The sequence below is a fragment of the Diplotaxodon limnothrissa genome, linkage group LG18, assembly GCF_057381915.1.
Source record: "Diplotaxodon limnothrissa isolate DT_005_m linkage group LG18, D_limnothrissa_male_GT1.1, whole genome shotgun sequence".
Taxonomy (NCBI): domain Eukaryota; kingdom Metazoa; phylum Chordata; class Actinopteri; order Cichliformes; family Cichlidae; genus Diplotaxodon; species Diplotaxodon limnothrissa.
The window spans coordinates 38,536,753-38,559,998 of NC_140613.1; the positions used below are offsets into that span (position 1 = coordinate 38,536,753).

At 40.3% G+C, this 23,246-nt stretch overlaps 1 protein-coding gene across 1 annotated transcript in view; it reads right to left on the reverse strand.

Annotated features, from left to right (window-relative positions):
* Positions 1–21,718, reverse strand: part of rab2a (RAB2A, member RAS oncogene family) — a 30,636-nt gene extending 8,918 nt beyond the window's left edge. The window contains exons 1-6 of the mRNA XM_085377269.1: positions 21,525–21,718; positions 11,529–11,600; positions 9,840–9,907; positions 8,056–8,138; positions 6,150–6,242; positions 4,688–4,799 (exon numbers count right to left, since the gene is read on the reverse strand). Coding sequence (XP_085233395.1) covers positions 4,688–4,799; positions 6,150–6,242; positions 8,056–8,138; positions 9,840–9,907; positions 11,529–11,600; positions 21,525–21,570 — 474 coding nt within the window. The 5' untranslated portion in view covers positions 21,571–21,718. The remainder of the gene's footprint in view (positions 1–4,687; positions 4,800–6,149; positions 6,243–8,055; positions 8,139–9,839; positions 9,908–11,528; positions 11,601–21,524) is intronic.
* Between the last annotated feature and the right edge of the window lie 1,528 nt (positions 21,719–23,246).

Here is a 23,246-nt window from a genome sequence, read left to right on the forward strand (position 1 = left end):
TGTTCTGCAAATACTATTCAAGCCCTTCAAGCCAGCTTTGAGAAGTTAAGGCAATATGGCGTAAGACCTTGTTAGAAGATGCAGTTGCCCTTTTGAGCAGATCAGCAAGAGAGATCTGAGCAGAACACACAAGCAGACAATACAAAGTTTGTGTCTCTCACACACACACACACACACACACACACTTACTTTGGGCTTACTAAGAGCACAGCAAGGATCAAAGATGATTGAATAAAGTAGAATTAATCTCCCTGAGCGACCGGCCTATGACTACGGTATCGATGCATTCGTCTCCAGGGGGAGTCTTTCTGTCTCAAGGGTCCGAGCTCAAGAGCAGCTGGGATAACTAGAAATGCGACACCAGCTCAGATGTCATAACCTTCACTCTATGTAGAAATGATCTAACAATGCCGGCTCATATAAGTAATGGCAGTCAAAACTAAGCCTCATCAGAAAAAAAGGAATGTTCAAGAACTGAAAATATGTCCTGAACTTCTATCTGACACCCTGTCGGAAATAGACTGAGCCCAAGGGTGCACTCTAGTGTACTCTGTCCTCCTCATGCTGTCCTCTTTCCCTTCTTCAACTCATCACTGCACCCTCTTTACCATCAAATGTACTTAGACTTTCTTTTTTTGAGTTAAACTAATGGACCTGCAGATATGTGTAGAAAGTGAAAACAAGAGGGAGAAAACTGAGGTGACTACAGAAGATTTATAGATGGTGATAGGGCAAAGAATAGAGAGTGAAAAACCATTACATGGCTGATAACAGAATACTGGGAAAAAATATTTAAAAAAAATTAAATACAGTAAACAAGCAATTAATCAGTGGGCAAAAAAAAAAAAAAAAAAAAACCAGCAGAGGTGAAGAAATATAAGAAGAAAGACTGGTGAACAAGAACAGAAGCGAGCAGAGGTTAAGGTTAGGATCTTAGTGAAGGAAGGGTGGGCAGAAGAGATGATGAAAAGGTGCTTACAGCAATTTCTCTCCATCTATCTGTAAGGACCATCCTATCAGCCTCAATGTCCACCCACAGACCCTGACGACAAACCCAGCATGCTGATTGGCTGCTGAATGTCGCTGTGAGGGGAGGCGGGGTGGAGGTTATGAATATGTATGAACTATAACCGGTTGATATACTGCTCGAGAGAGGAGGGGAGGCGATGGGTTGAAGAGCAGGAGAGGAGGGAATTGGGGGAGGATAAAATGAATAAAAAAAGGGCAGGAAGACACGTTGGAGGAGGGGGGAGGAAGAAAGGAATCGTGGAGCAGGATGGGGGAGGTAAAGGAGGAGAGCTAAAGAGCAAATGATGGACGTCAAGGGATGAGGAGGGATGGAGCGAGGAGAGATGAAGGGAAGGGTGGAGAGGAGTGGTATCAGGAGGATTCAGAGGACACTAATGAGACAAATTAATCATACCACACACGCGCGCATGCACGCACACGCACACCTCCCCCTTATCTTAACCCAAGAGAGGACTCGACTCATCAGTGGTGTTGGTGTATGTGTTTGCATGATATAGGCCAGGCGTAAGACGGTATGAAGGAGAGATTGGGGGGGAAATAAAAGCAAAACAAGACACACACCCAAAAAACCCCAAAACCAAATCACCACTGACACCCACCCACACATGAACATACAGCGCCGTGCTCCTAGCTTGCATGCTGCACTGTGTAGGATAGGATTTATGTGATTGGATAAGTGAGAGAGGGGTCCCAGAAGACGACGCCATGCATTCATTACACACAACATCACCAGGGGTGTCTCTCTCTCAGGGGTGGAGAAGGATGCTCAGAGTGCCAACTGGAGTTTGTGATACTACTGTGAGGCTGGTAAGGTTATACACCACCATTGTGATCCTTGACACTGCTGGTTAATCAGGAGGTTTGAGTCTGATGTGGAATTTAGTCAAATGTTAAATCTGTGACACAGAACATTATAACAAGAAAAAAAATGTGTGTTGACTTTTACTACTGATCCAAAATGTGCACAGACTTGTTTATCATGGAACATGTAAAAACAAATGCCAACAGACTCAATAAACCAATCCGTAAGGCCAGTAATGTTGTGGGGATGGAGCTGGACTCCCTCAAGGTGGTGTCGGAGAGGCGGATGTTGTCCAAAATAAAGACAATGTTGGATAACACCTCCCACCCACTCCATGACATGCTGGTCAGTCACAGGAGCTCGTTCAGTGAGAGACAGAGTACCGAAAAGCACCACTGAACGACACAGGAAATCTTTCCTGCCTGTGGCCATCTCCCTGTACAATCCATCCACTTAACACACTGTTTGCTGCTACAACTATACATGTTTCTTTTCAGCTATTTATTAATAAGTGAAATATATATATTGTACTATTCTTAGTTAGCCTATTGTCTGTCTTGTCAATGTTTGTTTATAATGGAGCACTGTAACAAAAAAATAAATAATTTCCCCCAGGGATCAATAAAGTATTCTGATTCTGAAATACATGTGTTGTTGGCATAGACAGGTATATGAAAGATGGATGTCACCCAATGGATTGTAAAGTGCAGGTTTGAAGCCTCGACTGAGCGTCTTCTTCACAGAGAGTGGAAAATCATTTACATGGTGTTTTTTTGGTGTTCTGAAGCCAGATGTGACGAGCCAGGGGTGTGTCTAACTGAGAAACCACGCTATTTGGGTAACAACTTTTCAATCACAATGATAACATCCTGGACAATCTTCTCTTGTCTAACTTTTAAAATACTTCACACTTACACCATGGGCTTGGATGACTGAGACTATGAAGGAAAGGGTTTGTGAAGGTCAGAGCAGAGGGTTGTTTTCTGACAGACTTCTATAAAACCACAAGTCTTATTGGAACAACAGTTATTGCTGGTCATTAAAAAAAAAAAAAGTTATGTAGTGTTTAAGGCTATTGGCAGTAAACAAGTCGCCAAATCCAGGGCTGGTAAATTAAGCTATCGTGGAACTGCCGAAAACTTTTTATAGGCAGTTCCAGTTTTCTATTTTATAAACAATCTCGCAATCGCTAAAAAGTATCTTACATGTTTTTTAAGCTTTAAAGTTAGAGTTGTGGCAACACAGCCACCTGATTGTGGTCTATTAGTCATGACCTCTGGTGGCGAATTATCAGACAAATCCTCAGGCCTGCCGCTTGAGACATTCAAACATCTTGTACTCCAGTTTCTGTACATTTTGTTGATCAGGTTTCTGTGTCTACATGTTGCATCCATACAGTTTTTGTATGCAGTTCTCTAACCAAGATTGCCATTGTTAGCTGATAACTTTGCATTTGGCCCTACTGTCAAAATATGGTCTTTTCTGGCTGCAGACGATGAATGTGGCAACATTACAAATGTTGAGGCTTTTCAGGCCAGAAACCAACTGACGAGGAAGACTGTGAGTGTGAGTTTGCAAGTTAGACACAAAGTTGATTTTGTGTTACTGTGTTTCTGAGCCCCAATAAAACTTTTTACAGGTAATTTGTTAAAGCTAATGCACTGAATGGTAAATACAGGAATATCAGGGGCGTGTAAGAAAATGAAGGGGTACCGTTATATTTTTAGACATATTTGCACATCTTTTAAAAATAACAAGCATTTAAAATTCAGTTTGTGTAAGAATGGAAAAACTAACTTAACTAGAAGATTTACGTTAGAAACTTACAATGTACTTTGGACCTATAAAAGGACAAAGATGAATTGTGCTTGATTAATGTGTTCCACAAACAGCATGAAGTCTATGAATTCTTTATAGGTTGGTTTTCAGCATTTATCTGACCTGAATAGTAATTTTGAATACAAATTAAACCTGAAGGAAAATTTGTTTTGTCTGTATGTTTGCTTCAGAAACACAGCTGCAACTTGGCTAATAAATTACAAATCTTACTAATTCAATGGACAAAATATTTTTCCATCCATATTGTTACTTTGGAGATTTTATATATCTGAGAAAGGAATATATGATTATGCATGAAAATTCCCAAACTGGGCTGAATGCATAGACTGTATATACAAGATGGCTGTAGCTATTCGTTGCAATCCTGTAGCTAGTCCTGTTGCAGTGCTGCAATGTGAGTGTTTTGGCAGTTAAAGTCTTGGTGTCTGGACACTGAGCAAAGGGTGGGTTCTGACTCAGAAATTGAGGGACACAGCACACCCAAGAATCAGTAACAAGGTAGGTCCACCCTATATCATATCCTTCCTCTCCCTTTTAACTAAATGTGATACAAAACAACAAGTATGGTGTACACAAAAAGATCAGAATCTAGACCAGATTGAGGAAGCTGGGGGCCATTTTTTAAAAATATATTTCTATAAAACTAAACTCCTTTAAAAAAAAAAAAAAAAAAAAAAAAAAAGGAAAGAAAGAACTCTCCCCCTGCTGGCGATTAAAAAGAAAGCAAGTTAAAGACCCTCCATGTTGGCCTCACCAGCAAGTTATGCTGATTTTTTATATACAGTCCATGTGTTTCGTCTATGAGCCTATGGCAGCGCTTATGTGATAACATACTCACAATAAGCAGATATTTAGCAGGGCTATCACCATCTTCAGATGAACTACCATCACAACCAGCTGACTGTGATTATAAAGACTTCCTAAAATATATTCAAATATAATGCTGACCTCCAAGGCAAATTCCTAATTCAGATAAATAGGTGGTGAAAGCTGGTAGGGTTGCGTGTATGGAATTACCTCCTCTACATTAGAGGCAGTCTTAGCTGAGGTCTCCATGAATATGAGTCCATGTTCTCTGGCAAATGCTTCACCTTCCTCTTTCTTCACCTCTCTCCTTGACTCCAGGTCACTAAAACAATAGATACAATCAATTATAAAATGATGTAGCAAGCCATGAATTACAAACTAAATTGCTAGGCAGTTCAGTGTTGGTCACGTGTATCCTTATTTGCTACAGGATTACTGATTTTACAAAAGCAGTTTTGGTAGAAATTGCAGAAGATCACTTTAAACTATGTTTTTTAAAAATGAAGCACCCTTGTAGCCAAACTCATTACAACTATAGCGTGCAACTGAATTTTCTCTGGGTCCATTCTTGTCAGGGGCTTGTATTTTGTGTACTTCTGGTAACTACTCATTTAAGAAAAATTAAAGCCATTATTTCCATTCTGCATCAAAATGATGAGAAATATAAATTAAACAAAAACAAATTAAACATTTTATGCTCTCTTTGTAAATCCCAAGAAATCTGTACCTACATTTGGCTTGTCTGTTTACTAGTGGGATTATTTAGAACGTCATGGATGGATTTACACAAACATTTTACCAGACACTGGGATTAGCCCAACAACTCAGAAGTGATTAGATTTTGGAGTTGATCTGGATAAAGATCCAAGACATTTTGGAAGGATTTTATTTTATTTTTTTTTTTAAACACACGGCAAAACCGGACATATAACATATATCAAATTAACATTTTCTTGTTTGAAAACTTATCCTCAAGCTCGTTGAGGTGACTGATGTTGTGGTTTGGGACTATATAAATAAAATTGAATTGAATTGCTACTTCATGATATCATGAAGCTACTTTAAGGTCTTGACTGGGAAATGTCTAGCAGCAGAGAGTAAGAGAGTAATGCCTTCTGCTTTTAGGTGGCTAACTTACTGCTAGCTTAGTGTAGATTGCCGTTTTCTAAATTCAACAATTCCACCTCAGATCACACAAAGTAAATGTCTTTTTAAACGGCAGAGTTAATGCCAATGTGTCTGTAATTGTATCAAAAGCTACATTTTTTGGAAACTGTCATTTTACAGAATATGAGTGAGCAAGCAGTTTGTTCAATACCAGCTGAAGAGAACTGTGGAAAGAAACTTCCTCATGTAAGTTGTAAATATTAAAGCACATTTAGCAATGGACGTCACTTGTTGTGACAAGTTTCTTACATGGTGGTGTGTTATGTAAGCTTGAGCACAGAGTGTGTCTGGGGGAGAAAAGCAGAAGTGACTGAATTACACACTTAGTGACAGTGTAAAATTATGACCAGCCTCAGCCATAAAAAACAAAGTCAGACAAGTCATCGTTACACAGCAACATGTTGTAAAACACACTATTAATGGTACAGCGTTATGTAGGGCAGTGGGCAGCCATCACCGTAGAAGGGGGGAGGGGGGCAAACTAACAAACTAAAAAACATGTTACCTCTTGTTGCCAATGAGCATGATGACCATATTGGAGTTGGAATGTTGGCGGGCATCCTCTAACCAGGTCGTCAAGTGGTTGAAAGTGTCCCTTCTGTTCAAACGAGCACAGATTGATGGTTTCACTATGACTGCATTGAGATCAAACTGAAAGCATGCCAGATAAAGCAGCTGTTGTCACGCAGACGCATAAACATAACTGATTTTACAGATCTGCCGTTTCCTTTTAAATTGGTGACTGATGTGTGTGCCACTTCCTCTTGCAATTATGCCAACTATTTAAACAGAAAACTCCCTCATCCTGAAAAATATACATCTACCTCTGTAACTCCTTTATGCACATTAATCGCAATAATTATTGCTTCAGTTTAATTTCTTACAGGTGACAAATGTGATGGGAATACATCTCCAGACAGTTTTCAACTCTTCATATACCTGAGCACTAACGGATGAATTGTCATTCACTAGGATTGCTGCTTTTATTAGAGTATCTACAGCAAACACATGAAAGGAAACAAGAGACGAAAGAGAGACAGATCATCAAAGCTCGATTCGCCAGCTGGTTTCAAACACAATGCAGTTAATGGTCAGGGCCTTTAAAACACACCAGTGCACCTAATAAATGAATTTTCTTTTCTTAATTTCAGAAAATTTCATTCATGCAATCAACAGGGTTGGAATTAAAACTTAATATATAATAAAAATGTTCTGATTTAAAAAAACAAAAAAACAAAAACACTTCGAGACAGTACAACTGGCACTAAGACTGTGAGCTATAAACTACTGCTATAATGAATCTTTATCACCGTATCACAGTTGACAGGATGTCATTACATATCTGACCCCACACTGGCCTTTTTTCCCCAGCTCATCCTATAATTTCCAGGGCTCGCGATTTTGCGAGCTCTGATGTCTGAAGTCTCTTCAGTGGACTCCAGTTTCCCAGTTCTTAATAATACTTGAATGAAAAACAAAATCTGTTCTGCTCATTTCCAGCATTTTATTTTTCACTCTACTATAGCAACTCTGTGAGACTCAACATTCAAAATGATCCTTATTCAGCTTGTAGTAAGCCTTGGTGCATTCTTTGTCTAAAACAAGCATTGAACCCTTCCCCCTTTACGGCCACCCTCCCTTAAAGCCAACTGTTTTCTGACTGACCCTTGTAAACATTAGGTTTGGACAGCAGGTGGACATATGCCTGAGATGAGTGTATTAGGGATATTGTCACAAACATTACTCAAAACTTTTGCCAGTTTAATGTGAGCGTCTACCATTGCAAATGTGTTTATGTAACAGAAAATTCAGGACTACAAAAGGGCTGACTCCATAGTCAACTGACTGCAACTGCATATAGAATGTCAGAGCTATGAAGGGTAGGATTCTTCCACTGGGGATCATAAATATTCCAAAGAAAACGGATTATCATGAGTTGGTGGAGTGGAAATCCGGTGGGTTTTAAACAGCTCGGCTAAAATGCGCTACTGACTTTGGCCATCCTTTCTTTTTCAACAGCAGCATGATGATTTTTACACTAGTATCTAAGTACCTAATAAGTATTAGGGATACCTCTTTCAACAACATCTGATCTAGCCTCATTGCTAGTTTCTTAGCTCGCTAAGGTCACTTCCATTTATCAGTGCTGTAATTTAACTTTCAGGGATAGCTGGTAAGCCAGCAGATGACAATGGTTAGCATTCAACACTAGCAACTAATGGGTGACGCCAGACATTTATATAGAGTCTACGATGATATCACAACATGCTCATAACATACAAGTGGAGATTATCCATAGTGAGGAAAGGATGCTTGTAACATGACTGTAGTTCTACTGCGGTTCATCTCTATTGCATTGTGTCTTATAAACACTCAGCTAGCATGTGTATGATTGACTGACTGATTGTTACCTTGTGATGTCATAGACTAGGAGTGCTCCTGCCGCTCCTCTGTAGTAAGACCTGGTGATGGACCGGAACGACTCCTGACCAGCCTGGAGAAACACATGCATATATTAATAAACAGAAATTGAAAGCTGAATAATTGAAATGTCTGCAGACACCTGCAGAGTTGTCGGTTTTTCAAGGGCCCCAACAAAGACTTTGGCTTCACAGGTCTGCTTTTTTAGCTCTGCAATTCATTCAAACAGCTGAGCTCTTCTGCAAGCTCCCATGTTGTCTAGTCCTAATACATGTTATACATCAGTCCTGATTCTCTAGCAGAGTCCAGCTCTGGGTTTTCAGTCAGCTGGGGAGAGGACAGGACAGAGCACAGCCTGTAATCGGATACAATAGAGTTCTCTTTCATTCTCCATCTATCTTTCACAATCCCTTTCTTTCTCTCTGCTTGTATGTCTAACCTTGCTGTTTCTCCATATTTATGATGAACAGAAGGACTAGCTCTGCTAGTCAAGCTGGCTCTCTGGGTCACCTTGTTCAGTGAACCCCACTACATTATTATCATCCCCTCGTTATCTCACTTTTTCGATGTCTTTCTTCGATCACTCATCTTTTAAGTGATCGAAGAAAGACATCTTTCCTTCATTATTTTCATCATCCGGTATTCTTACAACCCCCTCCCAGTGCAATATCTATTCATGTTCTCTTGCTATTCAATGTACAGTAACAATGTCGCCTGTGTTCGTCCAAGCCCGAGCAGAAAACAAAACGACACTCTATCCTAGCAGCTGCAAGTCCCATGCTGCTCTGACCTCATCTGAACACCAGACAGTCAGAAAGACAGGGAGGTGAATCATTCAGCCAGTCAGGGGACCAGGCTGTCAACGTCTCACCCAGCGAAGCAGTTGGTTTGTGAGTCAGAAAACTAGTGAGGACAGCCAACAAGCTGGGTAAGTTAGCCAGCTAGAAAGCCATTCAGAAGTTTGGTCAGCCAGTGCAGCAAACACCAAGTTAGCTGGTCACTAGAGCAGTCTGCGAGATGTTCAAGGAGCAGTCAACCAGCCAGTAATGCTATTAGTGAATAAATGATAAATAAGGGTGAAAGAGAGGGAACGCTGTGCCTGTCTGCCATCTGGCCAACAGGCGTGCATAAAGAAACACACAAGCATACATGTGGCAAGTGCAGCCTGCACAATAACCCAAGTGGCTTCTCTAACTATTCGGAGATTATGTACTATACAAATCCAAATTTGTTGCTGAGATTTTCACTTTGGCCAAACCCAGAAAACCAGGTAAAGACAATAATCTCACTGGTGGGCCCCCCAAAATGCACTATCCTGGGACCAGAGAACCAGGACTGAAATGCTGGTCCCTTTTCTCACACTGCTTCCTTTAAGATCAGAGAACAGGTATTCACAGAGCTCTAACGCCATCTGCTGGTTAAAGCTGTAAGTGCAAGCTGTGAAAAATCACAGTCCACCAATCCAAAAGTCACAATGTTACATCATTTTCTGGGACTGTCCCATAATGCAGGCATGCATTTTAGATAAACAAACGAAAAGGGTCCTTGCTCTGCAGTGCTGCACATAAGTTAAATAATAATAAAAGAATAATAATGTTGCAGTTTTTGGAAAAAATAAAAGCCAAACAAAATTCAATACATTCCTGCCACATTATACTAACAAGCTTGAAACCTTCATTTATAAGACTTAAATACACTTACAGTTGAGGAAACAAATTCAAGTTATATTTTCTGTTTGAAAAAGAAAAAGGTAGAAAAACAGTATATGTATTACCGTATCCCAGATTTGCAATTTGATCTGTTTGCCATCTATAGTGATCATCCTCGCGCCGAATTCCACACCTGCATAGACACAATCACAGAAGATGGGTGAATAACCCTTTCTAAATAAAAGCTACACAGATCTTACACAGAAGACTTTTTTCTTAACTGTTAATTATCTGTTGATGGATTCTGATAGCAATCAAATGCTTTTAAAAAGACATGCGTCTGTATTCAAGCTAGAGGTCGATTCTATATAATATCCATTATCATCTGCCTGCAGGCAATGTGCAGGATATGGATAATGTCCTTAACATAATCGCAGTTTGACAAGTAAGCACTTGAAACACCCCAAAAGCTTTGCAGATCGGCCATTTGTTGATTTTAACCGAGATGATGAAAATCCATTTATAATTTCTGTTGGAGAAGTCAAACCCAGCTATGCTTTTCTTTCTGCACAAGCGTATAGATCCCTCAGCCTAGTTCACAGGAAAAGAGATTTGTGGAGAGGTCTGATGCCAGACATTTTATTTTAAATATGAGCAAAGCTGAGGAGATGGACCCACTTGGACTTATCTCATACTCTCCAGATCCACCTTTATACAGACCATGAAGAGTACCACAATGTAAACACAACCTTAATCAATCTTATCTACAATCTTAAATAATGCTGATGGAGGCTGTGGGGCTTGTGTGATGGCTTCATGCTGTTCTTGTCACACAACCAGTGATCGCAAGTGGTATGCATAATGTGTGTAATCTGAGGTTTGAATTTCTACATGACATAACACTTGATAAGGATTATAGCTGCTATAATTACTGGGTCATCTGTGTTTTGAGCCCAACATAAATTGCCCCACAGACACAAAAAAGTATACATTGCATTGTGCTTAAGATCAAATTTGAAGTTGAAATCACATATCTGCTCTTAGGCCAAAGGCTAAAATTGGATGTAAATATTGGCTTTATATTTTATTTATTTATTTATCAGTGGCTCCTCCCCTGTAGCAGGGGTGGTGTTGCGGCTGAAGCTGCTTTACAAAGCATGTGATTTCCAACTCATTCTTTCATTGTACATAGATCACACGAGCTGGCAAGAGATCCAGTATATGGCTTAGGCCGCTGACCCACTCGGATTTAAACAGCACTATGGAACTCAGCACTGCTGAGAATCCATACAGGGCAGGGGTGGGTTTTTATTTTGATGGGCACACCGTGCAGCCAATCACATGCAAAGAAGGGCTGTGTGAAAGAAGGAAGGGGGCAGACGTTTTGTGGTGGTACAGACCAGGTACACAAGTGTGTCGAGGAAAAATGAAGAAGCGAGCGAAAACGTAAAATGAGCAGCATCTGCATTTCAATAATACTGGAGACTGCAAAGCTGAGAGCTGGCTTTATGGCCATTCATACTGCACAAAGTAATTAAGCAATTTTCTGTAACGGATGCAATTGTAAGAGGTTACTCCACTCTGTCAAATCTACTGGAGTTGTACACAGTAAAATCTGAATTATCTGAATATCAGAAGGGTTTTGGTTAACTCAGCATCTAATTACTTTTTACTTAGTTTTTTATGTTGTTAACATAGCATCAGCTATATTGCTTTTACTTTACTTTAGTCTGACCTAGTCTATCAAGTTTAATTAGTAAAAGTCATCTAATTATGCTTTATGTTTTTATTATAAATGATGCAGGTGGTCTTACCGATGGTGAGGTCGTGAACTGGCTGAAACCTCTTGTCTGTGAACTGTAGTAATAGACATGACTTTCCCACACCTGAAAAGAAAAAGTACACAAACAGAATTAAAGGGGATTCATTCATATGCTGACAATAAAATACTACAAGTCAGAGCCACTGCTGTTTGTAGGTTGGCAAAACACCAAGTTACAACTCTTATATTTTTAATATAAAACAACTGGAGTCAACATCATGTTCAAATGACCCAGCAGGGAGCACACCATTTCATCAGCTTTGCTCCAGTTAACTAACTATTAGCAAGCTAACTGAGCTATAAAAGGTGGCTAATTTTTATGTAGCCAAAAGGGCACTAATGAGCGTGCCTATTTTCAATGGCAATCCACACATACCTTCAGCTCTGAATGTGGCAAACTCCCACAGATACACAAACACTTACAAAAGCAACACTTTCATTGTTCATAATTCTGTTTTAGGTAATTTATTCTCAACTGGAAAAAAAACCCCAAAGCGAAACAGCGAGTTAGGAAGTCAGATGACAGGTGTTTGCAAATGCAATCATTAAATCAAAGACACATTGACTTAACTGCATTACAAACTACAGATGGAAATGGTGAGCAGATTCTCAGAGAGTGCGAGCTGTTATTTCCTCAACACAAATATCTAGAAGCATGACAAACACACTCAACAGGTTTGGTGCCACAGTACTTCTACAACATTTAAAAAAAGTTAGTCACTTGTCACTGAGATGTGTGTGTGTGTGTGTGTGTGTAAGTGTGTAGTAAAAAGAAAATTTCCTTTAGTGAAGAGCAGTTACGAAAGCAAGGAAACAAAAGAAAAAAATAAATAAATACAGCCGTAATTCCTGCCACCTTGAACCCATTGCCACCTCCAAGGCTAATATGCTACGGTGAGGAATCCCTTAAGAATATCGATGCCTATTGGTGAAGAGATGCATTTGAAAGCAAAGAAACTTTAACTCAACCTGATACCATTTTAACCCTTTTATAAAAAGACCAAGAGTGTCAGGAACATTCAAGAAAATGGAGAATGCTGGTATAGAATGATTTACTCAGCAAATATGGTAAGTAAGGCTTTGGAGTCAAAGGGTTTGGGAGTGTGTGAACATATGTGTGTGTAAGAAGAAAAACAGGAGGAGGAAGTGGGGGAGGGATGACCACAGGAGAATAAAAGAGAACGTTAAGGAGACAGTAGCTGGCAGAAACTCAAGGAGGTGCGACATGGTCTTCCTCTTCCATGGTTTCCACGGGTCACAAGTTGCTAAGCAGGGCCTGTGCGATGACGCTGTTGCTAGTAAGGGATGGAGGGATCTCGAGAAAGTTAAATAAAGGTGTAACAGTGAAGTCATTGTTACCTCCGTCAGTCAACAGACACCTGCTCATAGCCACTCTTGCACTACTAAAGCAACAAAACAGTAATAGCAATCTTTCTAATTAGCCACAATGCAATTAACATACATTTTAACATAGCAGAACCTTTCATTTCTGACAAGAGGTAACAGCTTGATGGCTGTGACACAGAGCAAAAGCAACCTGTCTACAGGGGCCTAGAATCAAAGCATGCTGTGTCTTTAAATGCAGAGCATGGCTACAATTGGAGTCATAATTAGTGACTGTGATAGGTTTCTGTGAATGTGCTTTCAAACAGTCTAGCTCTCACCAGATCTCGTCACACAGAGGAAAATTTGGACATACATGCTGGGTTGTCAGACAACAAAAGGAACATGTTGACTGGATTACTGACAGGTGGAATAATTAAATTGCGCTTTTTGAGCAAACACCAGTATGACTCAACAAATGTGATCCACTAACAAGTAAAAATATCCACCTCCCATAGTTGTGGCAAATAACAAAATCTTTAATGATGGTAAATGGTAAATGGCCTGTATTTGTATAGCGCTTTTCTAGTCCCTAAGGACCCCAAAGCGCTTTACACAACCTGTCATCCACCCATTCACACACTGATGGGAAATCTCTCACAAAAGCCTGAACAGTGGAGCTTTGACCTTTAGCAACATTAAAAAAAAAAAAAAAAATAGGATGCATTCGACAAAATGATTCATAAACCACGGCCCTGTTCTTTAGACAAGGATACCTTGTAAAAAATTTTCCAGCTCACTTCAACAGTTGTCATAGTAACAGGTCCATCATGGCCGAGCACCTCACAAGTTGTCTCATACCATGGGGCAATTTCCCAGACTGAACTAGTTCTTACCTTTATTTGATACCTATTTCAAATTGTTTTTAATTACAATAAATCACAGCTAACACACTTCAACCAAAATCGATTGAAAACCAGACAGTACAAAAGACTGACATCGCTTTAGGGTTTGAAAAGTGAGGATAATGCAACATACTTTTTTTTAATGGCCATCAGGGGTGACAACTGCAAAAGGACTTTTGGTTCCTACAGATGTTTGTGTGAAAACTGCCTTTGAACTCCATCTCTGTAAATACTTTCCTAATGGGATTATGGGTTTATGGGCTCAGTCATTCATTTTGGGTATGAATAGCACATTTGTAAATTCTGTTCATTTTAACTGTAAAAAGAGGGAAAAAACAGTGCTGGCTAAAAAGATGGTCACTGACTAACAACTTGTGACTGACAAGTCTGCTAGTATGAACCACGCTGTGGTGTGGTTTCAGCCAGTCACGCACCACTCAATTTTTGTAAACCCAGCCAGTTGGTGAGGCCAGGTTGAAAACAAGAGTGTACGATTGTGTCCATTTTTACCACCAGTTAAAGTGCAGAGGTCTTGGACTGTACAGAAGGAGATATTGGACGGCTTGAAGAGTAAGACGTTCTGGAGAAAACGTTGAAAAAGACAAAAACAAAAATACTGCAATCACTGTGCTTCCTCTTTCAACTTCTAGTCCTATATCAGTATTGATGTTGAAGTTGACGTTTTGCTTCAGTGGTGACACCTATTGTCCACGGGAGGACTGCATGGCCTCAGTGCCAGTATAAACGGTGAGGAGGCATTGATGACGTCAGGTCTTCTGACACAACCAACACAAAACCATAACAGACATTAACAGGGCACAAATCAGCGAGTGACGTCATGATGTCTGTGTTCATGTTTTATACTGAGGATGCAGAAAGTGAGCTGATTTGTGAGCACCACAAACAATATTATAGTGAGAGCAGAGAAATGTCAAATGTAATGACTTTTCCCTTTTATTTTGCTCACAGCTTATCAATAATCACAACTGAAGTTTTCTGTGTGACTGTTCATGTAAAAACATTGGATGCTGTTGTGCTGCTGTACATGTAGTATGACTGCAGTCTTTGCTTACCCATTCCAGACAAAAACCGTTGAAACTGTTAATCCGGCAGGACAAATTGAGCATTACATCCCTTTCCAGGCCTCATCTGCTGAAAAATAAGTCGAGGCTCTAACACATGAAAATGTGTAAATATGCTCACTTATAGAGCAGGGCGATATGACCAAAACTATTTATCACGATATACATTTGAAAATTTGCAATAACGATATAACTGACGATATAATTGACACTAGACAAAATACTTTACAACTCCACAACTTTATTAGTGAAAAAAAACCCATCAATGTATTTTCACTTAAACAAGCAGCTGTTTTTTTATGTGCATTAAAGTTATATAAAAATTTAACAGTGCAAATTCCTCGCTGACAGTTTAACCAAAAGGCATTTCCAGTGGAAATTGGCCGACATGTCCTCAGCATAACCATGTATAATACCCACAAAACTTAAAAAGAGCTTATACACACACAATATGGTAATATTATGCTGAAGCACAGTACGTATCACTCCGCGAGGCTCCTGCCTACGATAGCCGTAATGCTCCGACAATCCATCAAGCGGTGCGGCTTCGTAGCTTAGCAAAGACGTCTGACAGATTTTCGAGCGCTGTGTACCACATAAAATCGTTTCGAGGTCAGTAAACACAACCAGAGTTCATACATAAGGCACACGGGATTATAAGGGGCGCTGTTGATTTTCAGAAAAATCAAAGGATTGATTTTAAGCGCGCCGTATTTTCCAAAAAACACAGTAATAACGACGGCCCGCTAGCATGCGCTACCAAAAATAGTGCTTTGTTGTGTATCTGATGGACAAAAGCTAAACCAGTTCCACACCACTGAAGTTGCAGCATTTTTACAAACCAGTTCTGGTTCATCCGTTTCATTCTTTCGCCCTTCTCATTCTCTGTCGCCGGCACGCTTTTTCCTCCATGTGCATATGAAAACAAAGGCACTGCGCATGCGCGTTTTACCCATATTCTATTGCAATATTTCATTTTCTTATCATTGCCCAACATTATACCGGTATTACCGTGAACGGTATGATATGGCCCAGCCCTACTCACTTATTCCTGATACTGTTATTCTGGTCACTAAAAACGTCAAATGTTGATACCATTTCATCTCTAGCACTCAGAAATGTAGCAATTACGTTTTATGAAGAGATGATGTGGGCTGAGAATTAAAGTATAACACAAGCGAAAAAATTACTATTTCGTCTGAAATGAGACAAGAAAACGCTGACATTAAGCAGGCACAATACACAACCTTGTTGCACATGGTTGGTGCCGATGTGTTAGGAGTGTCCAGCAAGCCAGTGAGATGTTGCTCTGCTCATTTACAGCAGTAACTTGAAGCTTGGCTAGGTCAGCAGACTGCACCACAATCCCTGCTGAGGAATTTGACAGGAACTGTCCACGGGAACAGTTTTTTGCACATTAAGTATTACTCAAGTGCATTCAAGTGTGATCTGAAGCTGTCATACCCATAGGCTGTCGGCAGGGGATTTCAGAAGTTGAGAACAATATAAAATAGCTGAAGTTATAGTTTTAGAGATCCTTAAAACTTAAACTCAATCAGCATTCTATTCTGAATGACGGACCCTATATACAACAATAATTATTAGATCCCAAGTTGTGGGACTATTTGTTAATCAAACCTGGTCAAATTGCAGTCCCACAATCCTGACAAGGCAGATTTCACACAGTTAATATTTACTGTTATAGGTCCCCCATTAACCCAGTTTAATCACACATGAACGCAATGTTATCCCTCAAACACTACTGTCATCAGAAAACCACCTCAACTATGAATAACACACTTTTTAGCTCAGTTCACACTCCAGTCTGGTCATTACTGCGAAGAGGTCTTTTAAATTAGGGCTTATGGGACACCGTACTCTGTATACCGCAAAAAGATTAATGATAAAACAAGTCAAGGACAGGTAGTTTCTGTTTAAGTTATGTTTCTGCCTGGTTACAGTTTTAGGTGGTTGTATGACCTAACATAGATGTTACTAATGTTTGCTTGAGCAATTTTCTTTGGTATCAAAGGTTTCATAGACCAAATATTTGAAGCAAAACACTCAGGTGATTAATAACTAATGAAAATGTGTTAGTTGCAGCCTTTCTCATGAACACATCTAAAGAGTTTTAAAAAATGACGTCATTTGTTGGGGGGGTGAATTGTGGAAAGCTAATAATCATAATTATTAGACAGGAAAACTACACACAAACATTTACCACAACTCCACTGTAAGTTCCCAAGGATACCTGTAAAAAAAAACTTTAGTCAAAGCAGATACACATGCAGGACTTAACAAAAGGTCCATGAATGAAGGATTTGTTCATTTTAGCCAAAGACCGGATATTATTGCATAAAAAATCCCAACGAACTATAGCTGTGCATATTGAAATCTGTCTGTGCTTTTCATAATGAAAACTGCTGTGAAACAATGAACCTCAAATTCTCTGAATGGGGTCAAACTCTAAAATTTGAAAAGCTGGAGATCTACAGGCTGTGTTCAGTAGGACAGAGCCTATTTTTGGACATTCAATCTGTACTGAAGCTATAATTTCTGTTCAGATGCAGTTTGTCTTCTGCAAGCTATATCTGAGGACAGCCTGGCCATGGGTCAGAGAGACAGTCAACACTGAATTAACCTTTTCCTATGTCTCAGAATAGTCAATCCAATTTATCATTATTCGCCTGTGCAAGTCCCTGCTACTCCTTTAAGTCATAAAGCAAAGCATCTCCTCTCAAACACTCCACGAAGGGTTGAGAGAAAATAAGAGGAGAGAGAGGTGATGACACCTGGAATGATATCAGAATCAGAATCAGAATACTTTATTCATCCCGAGGGAAATTAGGGGTTACAGCAGGCAGCACGCTAATGGCGCATGCGCACTCACAAAGGAACCTTCTGACCAACTTTACACAAACATCACATTGGGCAGACATGTCAGAAGGTAGGCTGATAGGAAAAAAACAACGAAAATACACTACATGAGGTAAGAGGAGGAGAAAAAAAACTCCACTCAGACTGAGCTCCTAGTGGGAGAACAGTTTGATAAAAGAAAAAACACCTCGGTAAGTTTTGACAAATGTCACATTTCAGAAAGCATCAGCAACACAGCAAGGATGCAGGCATTAGAGCAACAATGGGTAGACGCCAAATTAAAATGACACATGGACAAGTTAGATAAAGGTCAAGAAAATTAATAGCAGGCCATGAATCTACACCTAAGGTGAACAACTACCAAAACACATACTACATGCCAAAAAAGGTAGGATGCCACTGGACAAAGTGACTTGTCTCTGTGTGTTTTTCCCCCTAGAAAGTCATACACTGCAGCTGTATTTCTGTATTAATTATAGTTAATATTTTAAAGAAAAATCTCTGTGAGAAACTAGTTGAACTATTGAGTTCAACCAAAGGAAAAAAGTGTCAACTCTGAATACATGTCTGGCAGGTGGGGTTAAGAGCACCAGCTGCATGAGTGTATTAGCTGGGAATCAAAGGAGCTTGCAAAGAAAAGCGTCTGGACTTCTTTAAGTTGCTTGAAGACGTTTCACCTCTCATCCGAGAAGCTTCTTCAGTTCTAAGCTCCTTTGACTACGATGACCTGGATGACTGAGAACCTTCACAGACATTAGCTGGGAATGTTTCCTCAGACTAAAATGATGTCTACGCATCACACCTTAAAACCCAACTAAAACTCACTGACTGGAAATACATCTTCCTCAGTCTTCATGTGTAGATGAATGATTACAGCACTAAAAGACTGCCAATCTTACTGGTACTGACCATCATACTAGGCACATGGGGAAGATGGAAGCCTTAATGATTACTTTTCACAATAAAAGCCTCACTGAACATTGATTAACCTGGAGATCGGAGGTTTTTCTGGTGTTTAAACTTGTGGATTTGCTTTGACTCAGCAAAGCAGTTACAAGGTAACAAGATGACACACCCAAGTTAAACTTGTCCAACTACTAGTCTATGACTGGTTTTAGATTTTAATAACCATCATATCTCCTTTAGGGTGAAGATAAGACCAAGATAAGATGTGTTATATTCTATAAAATTAAACATAGAAGAAACAAATAATTCCAAAATAAAATTATTAAATACAGTCATACAAAAGTGTAAAAACTGACCGCCTAATGAAAATACAAAAACCGATCACAGTCAAAAAGAGTTCTTCCAGAAAACAGAAGAGTTCTTCCAGAAGATGTCCCTTTCTCTTTCGGACACACTTTTCACATTCAAAGGCAGGCAAATCGCCCCACACTTTGTCCACAAAGTTGCCACAAGCCAAGCTGATGTTGTCTAACTAGTTAGTTAAGTAGTTAGGTGGTGGCAAAAATTAGCAAGTTCTACTCATACCAGTGATTCACCCACTGAATTACATGCCTTGCACTGGGCTTTTTGTTGTTTTTTGCCTAAGCTATAGCCTGGTATTAACATTGTTTACAGATAAAATATAGCTCTAGAAATTTTCAATTTTAGCAAGGGAATAAAGAACCAGACAAATATTTCATACTGTTATACCTGTTCAGCTAACATCTATTGATTTATGTTCACTAATAAAGGTAGGCTAAATCATTTATTTCTGTATTGAATAAATATGATTGGGTGCCATCCTGCTGGTATGCTGGTAAGCAAGAGATAAACTCCCCACTGTCTCCTTCCCCTCTCTCCCTGCATCTACATGCAGCAACTCGTAAGCAGCTTCGCTGTTCCCAGTCACTGCTACATAATTAGCAATAAGCATTGTAGCTTATGAACAGTGCTACATACATTGTTTGCAAGATTAAATCCCTTCTCCCCAACCCACCTTAGTTTAAGATGATCTGATCAGTCTGACTTGCATCATAGTATGATAACAACATTGCAGGCTAGTTTCTTACTTAAAATGACCTGTCTCCTATACATAAGTGTAACTGCTGACCTTTCTGTTGACAGAAATCACATGACCTAGTATAAGTAAACATCATGACTCCTGCACCTTTGAGTCTCATCATTGACAATGCTGGAAAATATTTTTTACTCAAGCAATCGCTGGATAGGTTTTTACTTCTGAAAATCACTCTTGATGTATCTCTCAGCCCCAGATGAATTGAGCCAGACAGAACAGTCAGATATATTGGGATTATGTAACGTTGTATTAAAATGACATATTACATGCAGAAAATGATGTTTTTACAATTATTTACTGTTGTATACAGTTACTACTACTCTGCCCCTAAACCTATTTAGAAGCCTTTCTACTGATCACAACAACAACAAATCAGTGAGCCAATTAGATTTTCACCTGGCAGACTAATGTTAGGTTTCTTTCCAGGGATTCCTGAAAGTGATCCCAAACACCCCACGCTAAATTTGTAATGTCATATGATGAGAAGATGATAGCTATGGAACATTTGGCCCAGCAGCTTTTTTGACACTAATATTAATTACATGTTATGTCCTGGACACCAGATATTTTAGTTAAAAAATAAATACTATTTCCCCCTGGAAATATGCTTGAAAAACAAAACGAGGCTAGCACTGCAATGCCCGCGTGTGTGCTTAAAAAAGCCTCTTGAGGCAAAAGTAAGTGGCGCACAGATGGAGTATTTCTGGTGTAGACATCTGTGTAATCAAGCTGGGACCTTTTCAACATTCACTACTGAAGATAAACAACATACTTGTACGAAATCATAACAGCAGCAGGCAGAACGTGACCCTGCTTGGCAATAACAGTGTAGTAAACATGAAACCCACCACAGTGTACATCATCTAAGACAAAACTACATATCCGCACAATGGGAGTCTTTCCTCAATATCTATTTACTCTGAAAATTTTCTAGCTGCCTCTTACTATCGCTGGCAGTTTATCTTACTAAAGCTCTCGTTGTACCTCACAGTAAGACCTGCCGCCTTTTCTAAAACTGGTGCTGTAACAGTATAATATAGAAATGTACCTGCAACTACACAGCGGTACCCCTCATCAGTACAGCCTGCTAAAAGTAAACAGATGACAACACCGCCGGCTAATTGAGCGGTTTCCAGCACAAGATATACAAACCTACATTTTGGTAAATGAAGCGCAAAACATGGAACCATGCAACGACTCCAAATCGCATGGATATATGTAGCCAGAAATTAGATCTGCTCTACGCCATTTCAGGGAATATTAGAGGTGCAGCTTGGCGTCTTGGCCTTCTCTGACAAGAAGCTAAGCTAATGTTTAGTAATTATAAGACATGAACAACAACAGAAATTGGTAGTGTGGTTGTCTGTCGTATGTAGCTGCAGTGAGTGAAGCATTATTTGGATGTCGTGACAGTCGGTTGCTAAATATTTGGTGGAAAAGCTACTTAGCTGGGCTGGCAAGCTGTGGCTAACACCCCCACCCTCGACGCAAAGGGACAAAAGGCCCAAACATTTATCAGCCGCTATCAACCTTGACACAAGCCACTCCAAGGCAGCTTGTGTAAAGATTCCTCTGTAGATTTTTAACACTGCCAGGGGTCGCTTATTGTTATCTAAATATGTTAATAGAGAAGGATTGGAGCTGTCATCCCACCCCTTCTGTCTCTGCTTTTACCACGTCATTGAACTATCCAACACTGCGGAAATACGCCGCTAGCTAGCGGCTAAGAGCTAGGTAAATGCTAATTGGCAGTCTAACTGGCACTTGTTGTAACTTACCCGTGTCTCCGATGATGATGTATTTGAAGAGGTACGCATACGCCATGACCCCTGGTTTGTGCAGTTAGCTGTCTAGCCTGTTACACCTTCGTAAAATCGAACGTTACCGTGTGAAGAAAGTGGCTGACAGACTGTTAGCCCGTTTCTCTCTGTCCGTGCTGAGGAAGGAACAATAAACAGCCAGAGCCTCGGCTCGACGTCACACGGTCCGCCCTCGCCACGCTACACAATGAGGTCTTCAGGGTCTGCTCGGAAATTTACGATGCATTTCACTAATTCCACTCTTAGTGGAAATGATGGGGGGAAAAAATCACCTTTTAAAAAAAAAAAAAGTCAAACAAATTTTTCAGGAGGTATTAGAATCACTTCACTTTGTTATTAAATGAATAAAAAATGAAATAAAAAGGGAGCAGAGATCACTGCTGCCACCTTCACAACATATAAAACAAATTCAAGGATAAACAATGTAAATGAAACAACACCGTGAAGCGGTATGCATAATACCATAAACAGTACCACATAGCAATGGCGATTCTAGGCTCAAACCTTTAGGGGGACTCAGCTCCCAATCATGTCATGCATGCAGTGTAATTAGTATTAATGGAATATGGTGTTTGCAACAAATATAATAATCCCCTTTTACAGTTGCAAACCTCTATTCGACTGGATAAACATTACAATTTTACCTTCAAAAGCAGCCTAATAATTGGATGATCAATTGTAGTGTCAAAGAATAATTCAGAGTAGTGATGGGATTTCCGGCTCTTTTTAGAGAACCGGCTCTTTCGGCTCGGCTCATTAAAAAGAGCCGGTTCTTTTGGCTCCGAACCGGCTCTTCAGGTTGTTTTGTTGCTTTAATTAATTTAATTTAATTAACATCCATCCATCCATCCATCCATCTTCATCCGCTTTGTCCAGGGCCGGGTCGCGGGGGCAGCAGCCTAAGCAAAGAGGCCCAGACCTCCCTCTCCCCAGCTTATCCGGGGGAATACCAAGGCGTTCCCAGGCCAGCCGAGAGATATAATCTCTCCAGCGTGTCCTGGGTCTGCCCCGGGACCTCCTCCCGGTGGGACATGCCTGGAACACCTCACCCAGGAGGCACCCAGGGGGCATCCTTGTCAGATGCCCGAACCACCTCAGCTGGCTCCTTTTGATGTGGAGCAGCAGCTGCTCTACTCTGAGCCCCTCCCGGATGGCCGAACTTCTCACCCTATCTCTAAGGGAGAGGCCAGCCACCCTTCGGAGGAAGCTCATTTCTGCCGCTTGTATCCGCGATCTCGTTCTTTCGGTCACTACCCACAGCTCGTGGCCATAGGTGAGGGTAGGGACGTAGATCGACCGGTAAATTGAGAGCTTCGCTTTTACACTCAGCTCCCTCTTCACCACGACGGACCGGTGCAGCGTCTGCATTACTTCAGCTGCAGCCCCAATCCGTCTGTCGATCTCCGGCTCCCTTCTCCCATCACTCACGAACAAGACCCCGAGATACTTGAACTCCTCCACTTGGGGCAGGAACTCATCCCCGACCCGGAGTGGGCACTCCACCCTTTTCCGGCTGAGAACCATGGCCTCAGATTTGGAGGTGCTGATCCTCATTCCCGCTGCTAATTTAATTAACAATAATATAAAATTATGCACAAAAGGAATGTAAAAAATGTAAAAAAAAAAAGTGTTTTATTTATATATGTTTATATATAAATATTTACGGTGGCCCCTAGAGGC